At 48.6% G+C, this 13,910-nt stretch overlaps 1 protein-coding gene across 3 annotated transcripts in view; it reads left to right on the top strand.

Moving 5' to 3' along the window:
- The first annotated feature begins 7,986 nt into the window (after positions 1-7,986).
- Positions 7,987-13,910, top strand: part of YTHDC1 (YTH N6-methyladenosine RNA binding protein C1) — a 56,835-nt gene continuing 50,911 nt past the window's right edge. For 2 of the 3 annotated variants that reach the window (XM_082257255.1, XM_082257256.1), the window contains exon 1: positions 7,988-8,365. In XM_082257255.1, coding sequence (XP_082113381.1) covers positions 8,335-8,365 — 31 coding nt within the window. In that variant the 5' untranslated portion in view covers positions 7,988-8,334. Of the gene's footprint in view, positions 8,366-13,910 lie in introns of all 3 variants that reach the window. The other variant, XM_082257254.1, reaches the window with a different exon arrangement.

Raw genomic sequence — 13,910 nt, forward strand, 5'->3', positions numbered from 1 at the left:
AAAATAATTTTAAGAGCTTTGGGAGGATTGTCATTTTTACGGCATTGATTCTTCCTATCCATGAAAGATGGAGGTAAGACTACGACATACCGTATATACTCGAGTATAAGCCGAGTTTTTCAGCACATTTTTTTGTGCTGAAAACGTCCCCCTCGGCTTATACTCGAGTCAAGGAAAAAAAAAAAATTCCCTGTCCGCTCCGAGGGGCTTAAGCTTTAAAAATGGCGCCGCCCGTCTCGCATACATGTCACCGCGCACGCCCGCCGCCGCTCGTGTAATTTCGGCTAGTCCCAGCCTCTCCCGAGCGGCGCCGGGAATAGCCGAAAGTATACGAGCGAAAGTGGCGCGTGCGCAATGACGCGTCGGCGCCGGGCGGCGCCATTTTTAAAATGAAGGCGCCTCTGGAACAAGTAAGCTTCACTACCTGCCATTATGCAGGGCTGCGGGCACACTACAAGGGATGCAGTGCTGCGGGCATGGTCCACCTGTACCATGCCCACAGCACTGCATCTCCTGTAGTATGCCCACAACCCCGGATCCTCTTGTACCATGCCAGTACCCTGCATTCTCCTGCACCATGCCAGTACCCTGCATTCTCCTGCACCATGCCAGTACCCTGCATTCTCCTGCACCATGCCAGTCACCCTGCATTCTCCTGTACCATGCCAGTACCCTGCATTCTCCTGCACCATGCCAGTCACCCTGCATTCTCCTGTACCATGCCAGTACCCTGCATTCTCCTGTACCATGCCCGCCGCCCTGCATTCTCACCCTAGGCTTATACTTGAGTCAATGATTTTTCCCATCTTTTTGTGGTAAAAGTAAGGGCCTCGGCTTATACTCGGGTCGGCTTATACTCGAGTATATACGGTAACGGTAAGTAGAGCTTTTAGGGAACGGAAGGTTGGAATATAGTTCTTTTTGTAAAGTGTATGATAGGATTTGATGAGGCGGTTTACTAAATAGTTGAGATGAACGCTAGGCCAGGCGAAATAGTAGTTTTGTTTTAATTAAGTAATCTCGGCTGAGGGTAGGGAGATATCAGAGGAAAAAGATTTGTCTTCGTTCACCACCAGGCCGGATACAGTAGAAAATCGTGGAAGGGTGAAAAAGGAAAGAAAGTTCTTTTAATCATAAGAACATCGCGTGTGGGCATTGACACAGCTTTCAAATGCCCCCCCCCCCCCATAGCCATGATCTGTCTGCATTGCATAAAGACCCAGTGATAATGTCACATGCTTTAAAATAAGGTATGTTATAAATCAGAAAAGTTTTATACAAAACATTAATTAGCACGTTAACCACTTGCCATCTAGCCATTGTATAAAAATGGATGGACGACTGTTGTTTGAGGACAGGAGACCATTTAAAAATGGCCTCCCCATTTGGCCAATCATCCATATGTAAACAAAGGCTGTATATTGCAGCCAGCACTGCTCCAAGAGATGTCCTCCACACATGATGAGAACAGTGAGACAAATCTCTGCCGGTCTCTTGTTATAGGGACATAAAGTTCACTGATAATATTACTGGCCCACAACTTGAAGAATTTGCATTCCTTGTAACAGACAATAGCTTTGCTGCTTTATACTGCTTAAAGTGGAGTTCCACCCTATAATTATACTTACCTCCATCTTCATGCCCGGGGTCACCTGAAAAACAAATGGATAATCGCAATTTTTTTTTTTTACTTACCTCGTATAGAAGAAAATATACTTACCTTACTTCCTCTTCCTCCCCTCGGCGGCCACGGCGATTCGTCACTTCCTGGCTTGCAATGAATGTCATCGCTCCCAGGAATCAATGCGCCTGCACCGGCCCCGACGTCAGTTCCGGTTCAGGCGCCGTCATACCTTGCTAAACAGCTTCTGGGCGTGCCCAGAAGCTGTGCAGGGATGACGCTGCGACACCGGAAGTGACGGTGGGGCCGGTGCAGTGCATCGTGGGACCGAAGAAGACGGAAGAGGACACAGAAGAGTATCGCGCTGGCTTCAAGCTGCCCACACCTGAAATGGCAGCGCTGGAGAAGACATTTTCAAGGTAAGTATTTCTCCTAAAAGGTAAGTGCAACCTGGGACAGATCAGAGGCTAGCCATTGTGGAATGCACTAGCCCTGACTGTCCGGGGGTATTTTTATTAAAAAAAGCTTTTTTGGGTGGAACTCCGCTTTAATTTGTTACTTAACTAGCATGCTGCTGTCCGGTATACTTGCTTAGCTGCTTCAAAAGGTGTCAACTCCACTTGGCTTTGGCTGCTCTATTGCTCATTTTTATTTTTATTAAGAATACCTTGATTTAAAGTACAGTAAAACCTTGGATTGTGAGCATAATTCGTTCCGGAAACATGCTTGTAATCCAAAGCACTCTTATATCAAAGCAAATTTTCCCATAAGAAATAATGGAAACTCAGATGATTCGTTCCACAAACTCAGACTGATTCGTTCCATTCATAAGTCTTTCAGTTTATAGTCTATATATAAAGATTATAGCAATGTGATAGGTTGTGTCATCCTAAAATGTCCACCCACAAATGGTGCCTCCACAAGGGGATTAGAAGCAAAATCCAGCAGGAGCTACAGAGTATAAAAGAGAAGAGAGGAGCCTCTAAGTGTAGCAGTATGGTTACATTTAATGAAGGTACAACATTTAGCAACTCACATGGTTGATGATTAAAGAGGCACATCTACATATGCAGGCATCCAGGGTAAAGCTGTCCACATAGACAATCTTCTGAACCACTGGCTCTCACCGATGTCAGTCTGCAATTGTGATTGGGAAGACTACCCTGCAGTAGAGTGATCTGAAAGCGAGACTTTGAATTGCTTGTGCAGCGCAGCGTGGAAGGGTGTGATGAAGATGGCAGTGCGGAGGATGGTCTATATGGACAGCTTTACCCCGGATGCCTGCATACTTAGATGTGCCTGTTTTAATCGTCAACCATGTGAGCTGCTAAATATTGAACCTTCATTAAATGTAACCATATTGCTACACTTAGAGGCACCTCTCTTCTCTTTTATACCCAGTTGTGACATGACGCTACTTGTATATCAAGACATCGCTTGTATATCAAGTCAAAATTTATTTAAAAAATTTGCTTGTCTTGCAAAGCGCTCTCAAACCAAGTTACTCTCAAACCAAGGTTTTACTGTATAACTAAAGGCAATTTTGTTTCCAGTTTGGATAGAGTGGAAAGGGATTAGAACACCTGTCAGGTTTTTATTATTGTCTGTGCCTCCAAGAAGGAGATTCCTCCTCTCTATTTGTCATGTTTACCATTATTATTGAAAGTGAAAGTAAATAAAAATTCCAAATTTTGGATTGTCCCTAGAAAAGTATTAGAGGGGAAATCTTCCAAAGGGGACACAAGTTGTGGTAAACTGGGGGTCCCCAGGGAATTTCCCTATTTCACAGGGATTTCCTCTCACTTCCTGTTTGGCTATGGGACAGGGAGTGAAGGGAAATCTCCACAATGGGACATAGATGGGGGAAAATAAAATCTGACAGGGGTTATAACCCTCCCTTACTCTATCCAAAATAAAAAAAAAAAATTGCCTATAGTTCAAGTAATACCTTTTACTTGATGTAAGATAAGGTGATCAACAGCTGTTATGTAAATGATTTTTTGACCTTCTTGGTTTTAACATTAGTGGCATGTTGTCTGGCAATCAGTAAAGGGGCAGGTTAGTGGGGAATGCTTATTTGGTTATATGTTTGCCTTTTGTGAGGGTGAGCCCAATATCTTGGCAACTGTGTATACAGTTGAGCAACCCATTTTTTGGATTGATTTGTTTTATGCCAGCTAAACTTATTGGCAGTGGGTTGCTGGTATAGACACAGTGACCAATGAGATGCCCAGATATATAGGTGTGATAAAGACAATGTTGCATTTTATTGTGGGTATGGTGAAGGGTATTTTTTTCTTTATACTTTATACTATGATGGAATTCTAAAACTTGTTGTAGTGTAATAAATGATAATTTGGATAGACTTCATTGTTCATTATTATTTTTTGTATTTTATCTAAGCATGTGGGCTCCATTGGAGTGGTTGTTTTTTTTTCAAGGTGTCTATGCCTTGTTTCTTTTTTTTGTATTCCCGCCTGAACTGACCCTTACGTATGTACTGCTCAGTGCCGGTGCAAAGATTTTTGTCCACTCAGGCGAAGGTGCATCTTGCTGCCGTCCTCTCACCGTCCCCACAATGAGAGTGTGTAATGGGGGGAGGGTGCAGTGTGAGAGAGCAGAAGATAGGTATTTTAACCACTTACAGTAGGTACCAGAGCCATTTTTAAAATGTTTGTGTTTACATGTTTTAAAAATAATTGTAGGCCTTAAAGTGTTACTAAACCCAGGACCCTGCATTCACTATATCTGGTCTCCCACAGTACACAGAACATGGAAATGCAATTATTTTATTAAATATAAAGTGCTAAATACTAGGGATCAACCGATTATCGGCAAAGCCGATATATGGAGGGCTGATATGCACTTTCCCGATATATCGGAATCTGCCCCGGAGGTTACCGATATTGCTTATTTTTCGGGAAAGTGCTTGTACCGGAGCGATGCCTGCAGCTAGAGGCATCACCCCAGCACTGGCGTCCATAGCCAATGATCCCGCTGTCTTGTAATGACAACCGATGCGGCTGAGAATCCGCTTGGCTGTCATTACAAGGAGCCGGAGGGGACCCCCCCCCCCCTTCCGCCGCCTTCCGTGGCTCGCTCGGTGGGACGGGAGACCTGGGCAACCAGCCTGAATGGCCGCCGAAGACCCGATCAAAGCCGCATTCGGCTCTGATTGGGTCTCCATGCAAAAACCCGGTCATGACATCACTTCTGGGTACTTGCTGCCAAATTCAAAAAACTGACAGCATTCAAAACATTTTGAATGCTTTTAACCACTTAAGCCCCGGAAGATTTTACCCCCTTCCTGACCAGGGGGTTTTTTGCGATTTTTTACAGCGTGACTTTAACGGACAATTGCGCAGTCATGCGACGCTGTACCTAAACGAATTTCACGTCCTTTTTTCCCCACAAACAGAGCTTTCTTTTGGTGGTATTTGATCACCTGTGCGATTTTTTGATCATGCGCTATAAACAAAAAAAGAGCGTAAATTTTGCAAAAATAACAATATTTTTCACATTTCTTTATATGAAATTCCCCAAAAAAAATGTAAAAATCAAAATTTTTTAACATTGTATTAACTGTATTGGTGAGGGAGGGGTTAAGTGTGTCCTAGGGGCGTGATTCTAACTGTGATGGGACATGTCTCCTATTGTAAAAACAGAGATCAACGGTTCTACATAGTAGAACCGTCTGATCTCCATTTTTACACAGGGGAGAATGACAGGCGGCTTGTTTACATCAGCTGCCCGCCTTTCTCCCGCTCTACGGACATCGGGTCCGCCGGTCACACGCACTGACTCCTTAGTGAACGAGACGGGGCGCCCGCTATTGGCTCACAAGCCGGTGACAGGCTAGTGACGTATATATACGTCACTTTGCCTGGCCGGGGCTGACCGCCGCAGCATATGTACTTGCGGCGGTCGGCAAGTGGTTAAGTGCAGCGGAGGGGTTTAGGGTCTTTTAGACCTCCAGATCCCTCCACAAGAGTAATTGTAAAGTAAAAAAAAATAATATTTTTTTTTAAATGTATGAAAATATCGGCTGATACACAATGACCAAAATATCGGTAGCGGCAATGAAAAAACGATATTGGTCGATCACTACAATACCATTTCCCATTAGCAGTATATAGTAGTCTTGTGACTTCTATCAGTGTCTGGTTGAAGCTTATAAGAGGAGTTTTCATTCTGCTCCAACTGTCCTATAAGCTGCAGGACCCCTGACCCTCTGTCTGGACAGTGCTGATTGGCCCTGTGCTGATCACATGCACCCTCCCAAGAAAAAAAAAACCTCTCTAGCAACACACACCACACTGAGCATGTGCAGAGTGACTCCAAGGCCCTGTACTATCAGGAGATTTATTGGGGACTGTGGAAGAAGGGGAGGAGCAGAGAAGACAGGATCAAACATCCTTTTTGTACACAATGCATAGGATTAACCCCTTAGGTTCCACAGTGAGTATAACAAGCATGCTTTACTGCATATACAGATACATTTTACTGTCTTGGGTTTAGCAACACTTTAAGATTACTTAACCACTTGCCGACTGCCGCAAGTACATATATTGTGGCGGTCAGCCCCTCGCAGGCAAAGTGATGTACCGGTACGTCACTAGCCTGTGAGGTTCTGGGGAGCGAGCGCGCGCCGCCACGGACCCCCCGTGCATGTGAGCGGCAGACCCGATGTCCGCCGCTCACTCACGATCGTCCGTGACAGCGGGAGAAAGGCAGGCGGCTGATGTAAACAAGCCGCCTGTCATTCTCCCCTGTGTAGGAATAGTGATCATACGGTTCTACTATGTAGAACCGTTGATCACTGTTCCTACACCTCAAGCCACAGCCAATCACAGTTAGAATCACGCCCCTAGGGACACACACCACCCCTCCCTCTCAAAAAAAGTTAACCCCTTAACTGCCAGTGTCATTTTACAGTAACAGTGCATATGTATAGCACTGATTACTGTAGTAATGTCACTGGTATCCCCAAAAGTGTCAGTCAAGGGTCCAATCTGTCCGCCCAATGTCGCAGTCCCGCAAAAAAAAACGCAGATCGCCACCATTACGCGTTAAAAAAAAAAACAACAAAAATGACAAAAATCTTTCCCTTTGTTAGTAAACGCGATAACTTTTGCGCAAACCAATCAAAATACGCTTTTTGCGTTTTTTTTTACCAAACATATGTAGCATAAAACAAATTGGCTGAAAATGTTAAATTTTTGATTTTTACATTTTTTTGGGGAAAATTTCATATTAAAAAATGTGAAAAATATTGTTATTTTTGCAAAATTGAAGCTCTTTTTTTGTTTATAGCGCGTGATCAAAAAATCTCACAGGTGATCAAATACCACCAAAAGAAAGCTCTGTTTGTGGGGAAAAAAAGGACGTCAAATTTGTTTAGGTACAGCGTCGCACGACCGCGCAATTGTCCGTTAAAGTCACGCAGTGCCGAATCGCAAAATACCCCCTGGTCAGGAAGGGGGTAAAATCTTCCGGGGCTTAAGTGGTTAAAACTCCCAAAACAAAGCAGACAGACACTCTAAAGAATAAAATGTTGGTAGTTCCATTTTGTTTTTTTTTTAACGTGCCCACATGGAACAGCACCATGGTTCTGGTTCTGGAAATAGCAGCGCGTTTTTGCCTGTGTGAATTCTGAGCGTTCCCGTAACCAATGTAAGCTAAAAGCTACACAGCTACAAACGCAGCGGTTTTTCGCCCTTGTGCAAGAAGTCTACAGCTCCATTAACTCTTGGTGTTTGTGGGAACACAGAAAATGCATGTTTTGCTGTTGAATGTAATGGCTGACCTATGCGTGCCAAGTGAGCTGAAGCGTTACGTGAAGATGTGAACCTGGCCTAAAGCTGGATACACACTATACAACATGTATAGTTGTATAGGGTCTTCAAACTATGGCCCTCCAGTTGTTCAGGAACTACAATTCCCATCATGCCTTGTCATGTCTGTGAATGTCAGAGTTTTACAATGCCTCATGGGATGTGTAGTTCCGCAACAGCTGGAGGGCTGTAGTTTAAGGATCCCTGCTATACAACTTTTCTTGTTAGATTTTCTTTAGCTTTACCTTCAATTATGAAGTGCCAGGGCCTGCCTGACTGCATACACATTGAAAGTGTTTAGGTTTCACCTCATATTATATGGAAAACATCCAAAGACAATTGTATAGTGTGTATCCAGCTTTATACAAACCCCTGGCAGATGTCCCATATGTTATGTGGAAGTATGAATCCTCTGCAAAGGACTGCACTTCCTCCCAGCACATTCCTGTAAATATTTACTACACACGCCCCCTCCCCCTTTTGTGTTTACCTCACGCTGCAAGGCGGGGCTTATTGGCGTCACCGGGGACGTCTTGGAGCAGTGCACGCCGGGAGCGGGGTGTTGTTGTCGCAGGAGGCTGAAGCTGAGTTCCGCCATTTTGTTCGTAGAATAGGGTGAGGAGAAGAAAGAGAAGAGTGCCGGGTCGCCTAGTTAGGGCCGAGTAGCAGGCTGGCAAGGTGCTGGAAGTGTGGACGGGGTAAGTGAGCTCCGCTGCTCACTCTCTGGTCTCGGGACTGGTCTCCCCTATAGGGTTTCGCTTAGCCACGGCAGGAGAGAGGGGCGCCCGGCGGGGCGGGGGGGAAACTCTGACATCCGCCAGCGGCAAGGACAGCAGAGTGTTCCCGCACCGGAGCAGGAGGCGGAACAAGGGCCGGAGGATGGAGGCGGAGAGAGGAGAGCCGAGCAAAGGTGAGCGGACACGTGTGTGTGATGAATGAATGCGGCCTTTGTGGAAGGGGGCCTGGCCTGGCCTGGTCTATACCTTCCATAGGATCCCTATATCTCCACTCTATTATACTAATGTGATCATCCACTCTGTATTAGATGTAGGGATGTCACCTCATCCTCTTAACCACATCTGGGCCGGAAGGTTGTACCCCCCCCCTTAACCACTTCTGGACCGGAAAGGTTGTACCCCCCCTTAACCACTTCTGGACCGGAAGGTTCTACCCCCCCCCCCCCCTTAACCACTTCTGGACTGGAAGGTTCTACCTCCCCACTTTAATCACTTCTGGACTGGAAGGTTCTACCCCCCCCCCTTTAATCACTTCTGGACCGGAAGGTTCTAACCCCCCCCCTTAACCACTTCTGGACCGGAAGGTTCTAACCCCCCCCCTTAACCACTTCTGGACCGGAAGGTTCTAACCCCCCCCTTAACCACTTCTGGACCGGAAGGTTCTACCCCCCCCCCCCACCACTTCTGGACCGGAAGGTTCTACCCCCCCCCAACCACTTCTGGACCGGAAAGGTTCTACCCCCCCCCTTTAACCACTTCTGGACCGGAAAGGTTCTACCCCCCCTTAACCACTTCTGGACCGGAAAGGTTCTACCCCCCCCCCCCTTAACCACTTCTGGACCGGAAGGTTCTACCCCCCCCCTTAACCACTTCTGGACCGGAAGGTTCTACCCCCCCCTTAACCACTTCTGGACCGGAAGGTTCTACCCCCCCCCTTAATCACTTCTGGACTGGAAGGTTCTACCCCCCCCTTAATCACTTCTGGACCCCCCTCCCCTAACCATTTCTGGACTGGAAGGTTCTACCCCCCCTCCCCTAACCACTTCTGGACCGGAAAGGTTCTACTCCCCTTAACCACTTCTGGACCGGAAGGTTCTACCCCCCCCCCCTAACCACTTCTGGACTGGAAGGTTCTACCCCCCTCCCCTAACCACTTCTGGACCGGAAGGTTCTACCCCCCCCCCCCTAACCACTTCTGGACTGGAAGGTTCTACCCCCCCCCCCTAACCACTTCTGGACTGGAAGGTTCTACCCCCCCCCTAACCACTTCTGGACTGGAAGGTTCTACCCCCCTCCCCTAACCACTTCTGGACTGGAAGGTTCTACCCCCCTCCCCTAACCACTTCTGGACTGGAAGGTTCTACCCCCCTCCCCTAACCACTTCTGGACTGGAAGGTTCTACCCCCCTCCCCTAACCACTTCTGGACTGGAAGGTTCTACCCCCCCTCCCCTAACCATTTCTGGACTGGAAGGTTCTACCCCCCTTAACCACTTCTGGACCGGAAAGGTTCTACCCCCCCTTTAATCACTTCTGGACCGGAAGGTTCTACCCCCCCCCCCCTCTTAACCACTTCTGGACCGGAAGGTTCTACCCCCCCCCCCTCTTAACCACTTCTGGACCGGAAGGTTCTACCCCCCCCCCCTTTAATCACTTCTGGACAGGAATGTTCTAACCCCCCCCCCCCCCCTTTAATCACTTCTGGACCAGAATGTTCTAACCCCCCCTTTAATCACTTCTGGACCGGAAGGTTCTACCCCCCCTCAACCACTTCTGGACCAGAAGGTTCTACCCCCCCCCCCTCCTCAACCACTTCTGGACCAGAAGGTTCTACCCCCCCCTCCTCAACCACTTCTGGACCAGAAGGTTCTACCCCCCCCTCCTCAACCACTTCTGGACCAGAAGGTTCTACCCCCCCCCTTAATCACTTCTGGACCGGTAGGTTCTACCCCCCTCCCCTAACCACTTCTGGACCGGAAGGTTCTACCCCCCCTCCCCTAACCACTTCTGGACCGGAAGGTTCTACCCCCCCTCCCCTAACCACTTCTGGACCGGAAGGTTCTACCCCCCCTCCCCTAACCACTTCTGGACCGGAAGGTTCTACCCCCCCTCCCCTAACCACTTCTGGACCGGAAGGTTCTACCCCCCCTCCCCTAACCACTTCTGGACCGGAAGGTTCTACCCCCCCTCCCCTAACCACTTCTGGACCGGAAGGTTCTACCCCCCCTCCCCTAACCACTTCTGGACCGGAAGGTTCTACCCCCCCTCCCCTAACCACTTCTGGACCGGAAGGTTCTACCCCCCCTCCCCTAACCACTTCTGGACCGGAAGGTTCTACCCCCCCCCCCCTCCCCTAACCACTTCTGGACCGGAAGGTTCTACCCCCCCCCTCCCCTAACCACTTCTGGACCGGAAGGTTCTACCCCCCCTCCCCTAACCACTTCTGGACCGGAAGGTTCTACCCCCCCTCCCCTAACCACTTCTGGACCGGAAGGTTCTACCCCCCCTCCCCTAACCACTTCTGGACTGGAAGGTTCTACCCCCCCTAACCACTTCTGGACTGGAAGGTTCTACCCCCCCCTAACCACTTCTGGACTGGAAGGTTCTACCCCCCCTAACCACTTCTGGACTGGAAGGTTCTACCCCCCCTAACCACATCTGGACCGGAAGGTTCTACCCCCCCCCCCTTAACCACTTCTGGACCGGAAGGTTCTAACCCCCCCCCCCCCCCTCCTTAACCACTTCTGGATCGGCAGGTTTTAACCCCTCCCCCCTTAACCACTTCTGGACCGGAAGGTTTTAACCACTTCTGGAGCACAGGGTTTTAACCCCCCCCCCCCCCTTAACCACTTCTGGAGCGGAGGGTTTTAACCCCTCCCCCCTTAACTACTTCTGGAGCGCAGGGTTTTAACCCCCTCCCCCTTAACCACTTCTGGAGCGGAAGATTTTACCTCCCCCAGCCCCCCCTTAACCACTTCTGGACTGGAAGGTTTTACCCGCCCTTACCAGTTCTGGACCGGAAGATTTTCCCCCTTTGGCAGCAATAACTTCAACCAAACTGTTTCCTGTAGTTGCAGATCAGACGTGCACAACGGTCAGGAGTAATTCTTGACCATTCCTCTTTACAGAACTGTTTAAGTTCAGCAATATTCTTGGGATGTCTGGTGTGAATTGCTTTCTTGAGCTCATGCCACAGCATCTCAATCAGGTTGAGGTCAGGACTCTGACTGGGCCACTTCAGAAGGCGTATTTTCTTCTGTTTAAGCCATTCTGTTGTTGATTTACTTCTATGCTTTGGGTCATTGTCCTGTTGCAACACCCATCTTCTGTTGAGCTTCAGCTGGTAGACAGATGGCCTTAAGTTCTCCTGCAAAATGTCTTGATAAACTTGGGAATACATTTTTCCTTCAATAGCAGCAATCCGTCCAGGCCCTGACGCAGCAAAGCAGCCCCAAACCATGATGCCCCCACCACCATACTTCACAGTTGGGATAGAATATTTTACCAGTACTGCTGTGGAACATCCAGGTGCTCTTGTGCAAACTGTAAAATCTGCAGCAATGTTTTGTTTGGACAGCAGTGGCTTCCTCTGTGGTATCCTCCCATTTAGACCCCGTTCACACTGGGGCGACCTGGTCGCCTGACAGGTCGCCGTAGGTCACCTGCCATAGAGAAGCTGTGGACCCGTTCTAATAGGAGCGACACAAGTCGCTCCGACTTTGAAAAAGGGTCCGGAGCTTCTTTGGGGCGACCCGGAGCGACCTGCATTGACTTCAATGTTATGAAGTCCGTGCCGGCCGCTCTGAGGTCGCGGTGCGAGCTGCGCACCGCGACCTGTGAGGTCGCCCCGGCAAGTAGCGTCGCCCCAGTGTGAACGGGGTCGAAATCCATTCTTGTTTAGTGTTTTACTTATTGTAGATTCGCTAACAGGGATGTTAGCATTTTCCAGTGACTTTTGTAAGTCTTTAGCTGACACTCTAGGATTCTTCTTCACCTCATTGAGCAGTCTGCGCTGTGCTCTTGCAGTCATCTTTACAGGACGGCCAATCCTAGGGAGAGTAGCAGCAGTGCTGAACTTTCTCCACTTATAGACAATTTGTCTTACCGTGGACTGATGAACAGCAAGGCTTTTGGAGATACTTTTATAACCCTTTCCAGCTTTATGCAAGTCAACAACTCTTAATCGTAGGTCTTCTGAGAGCTCTTTTGTGCGAGGCATCATTCACATCAGGCAATGCTTCTTGTGAAAAGCAAACCCAGAACTGGTGTGTGTTTTTTATAGGGCAGGGCAGCTGTAACCAACACCTCCAATCTCATCTCATTGATTGGACTCCAGTTGGCTGACATCTCACTCCAATTAGTTCTTGGAGATGTCATTACTCTAGGGGGTCACATACTTTTTCCACCTGCACTGTGAATGTTTACATGGTGTGTGCAATAAAAACATGGCAACATTTCATTCTTTGTGTGTCATTAGTTTAAGCAGACTGTGATTGTTGTGACTTAGATGATGATCAGATCACATTTTATGACCAATTTGTGCAGAAATCCATATCATTCCAAAGGGTTCACATACTTTTTCTTGCAGCTCTTTTCCATTCCAGGGATGATTCCTTCTGACACTCTTTTCCTCAGCTCCATGCTGATTCCTGGTGCTGTCACCGTCCTGAGAATTCCCCCTGAGGAAGACACGTGACCCTGTGTCAACATGCATAGGGGAGGGGCCAGGACTGTATAAGTACAGCGGCTGGTCGGCAAGTGGTTAAATCAGGACACATATGAATTACACAATTCTGAGGCTGATATAATGCACATAAGGCACCAAGTGAGTTTGTCACCTAATCAGCCACAGAACCTGTCTAATGTGTTCTGGTTTAAAGGGTTGATATTGCAACCCTAATTATATGGTATAGATGTGATCATCTGCACTGTATTGTAGTATAGATGTGATCATCTGCACTGTATTGTAGTATAGATTAGGGCTGAGTCGACGTAGTCGACTACAAAAAATCGGCGACGTGCGGAAAAAGCGTCGACGCGTCAACGCGTGACGTCACACGCCCCCGGCCGGCCGCCGCGCCGCTTGAAGCATTGCCGGCCGGGTGAAATTCCCCCGCCGGGCTCCGTCGGAGACGAGAGGTGAGCGCTGACCGTCTCCAGCACCCCTGTACTCCCTGTACTGCCACAGCTTCTGCCGCAACACATTCGCCATCCTCCCCGATCACCCAGCTACTTAGACATGTCACATGTGCGGCGCTACACCGGCTTGTAATGGCCTGTACTAGGAGGGAGGGCTTATTGGGGGGTCTGTACTGGGAGGAGGGGCTTACTAAGTGGTCTGTACAGTACAGACCACTTAGTAAGCCCCCCTCCCAGTACAGACCCCCCAGTAAGCCCTCCCTCCCAGTGCAGACCCCTTAGTAAGCCCCCCTCCCAGTGCAGACCCCTCAGTAAGCCCTCCCACCTAGTACAGTCTGTACTAGGTGGGAGGGCTTACTGAGGGGTCTGCACTGGGTGGGGGGCTTACTAAGGGGTCTGCACTGGGAGGGGGGCTTACTAAGGGGTCTGTACTAGGTGGGAGGGCTTATTGAGGGGTCTGTACTAGTGTACTGGGAGGGGGGCTTACTAAGTGGTCTGTACAGTACAGACCACTTAGTAAGCCCCCCTTCCAGTACAGACCCCTTAGTAAGCCCCCCCTCCCAGTGCAGACCCTTCAGTAA

Source organism: Pelophylax lessonae (genome assembly GCF_965119305.1).
Source record: "Pelophylax lessonae genome assembly, chromosome: 1".
Taxonomy (NCBI): Eukaryota; Metazoa; Chordata; class Amphibia; order Anura; family Ranidae; genus Pelophylax; species Pelophylax lessonae.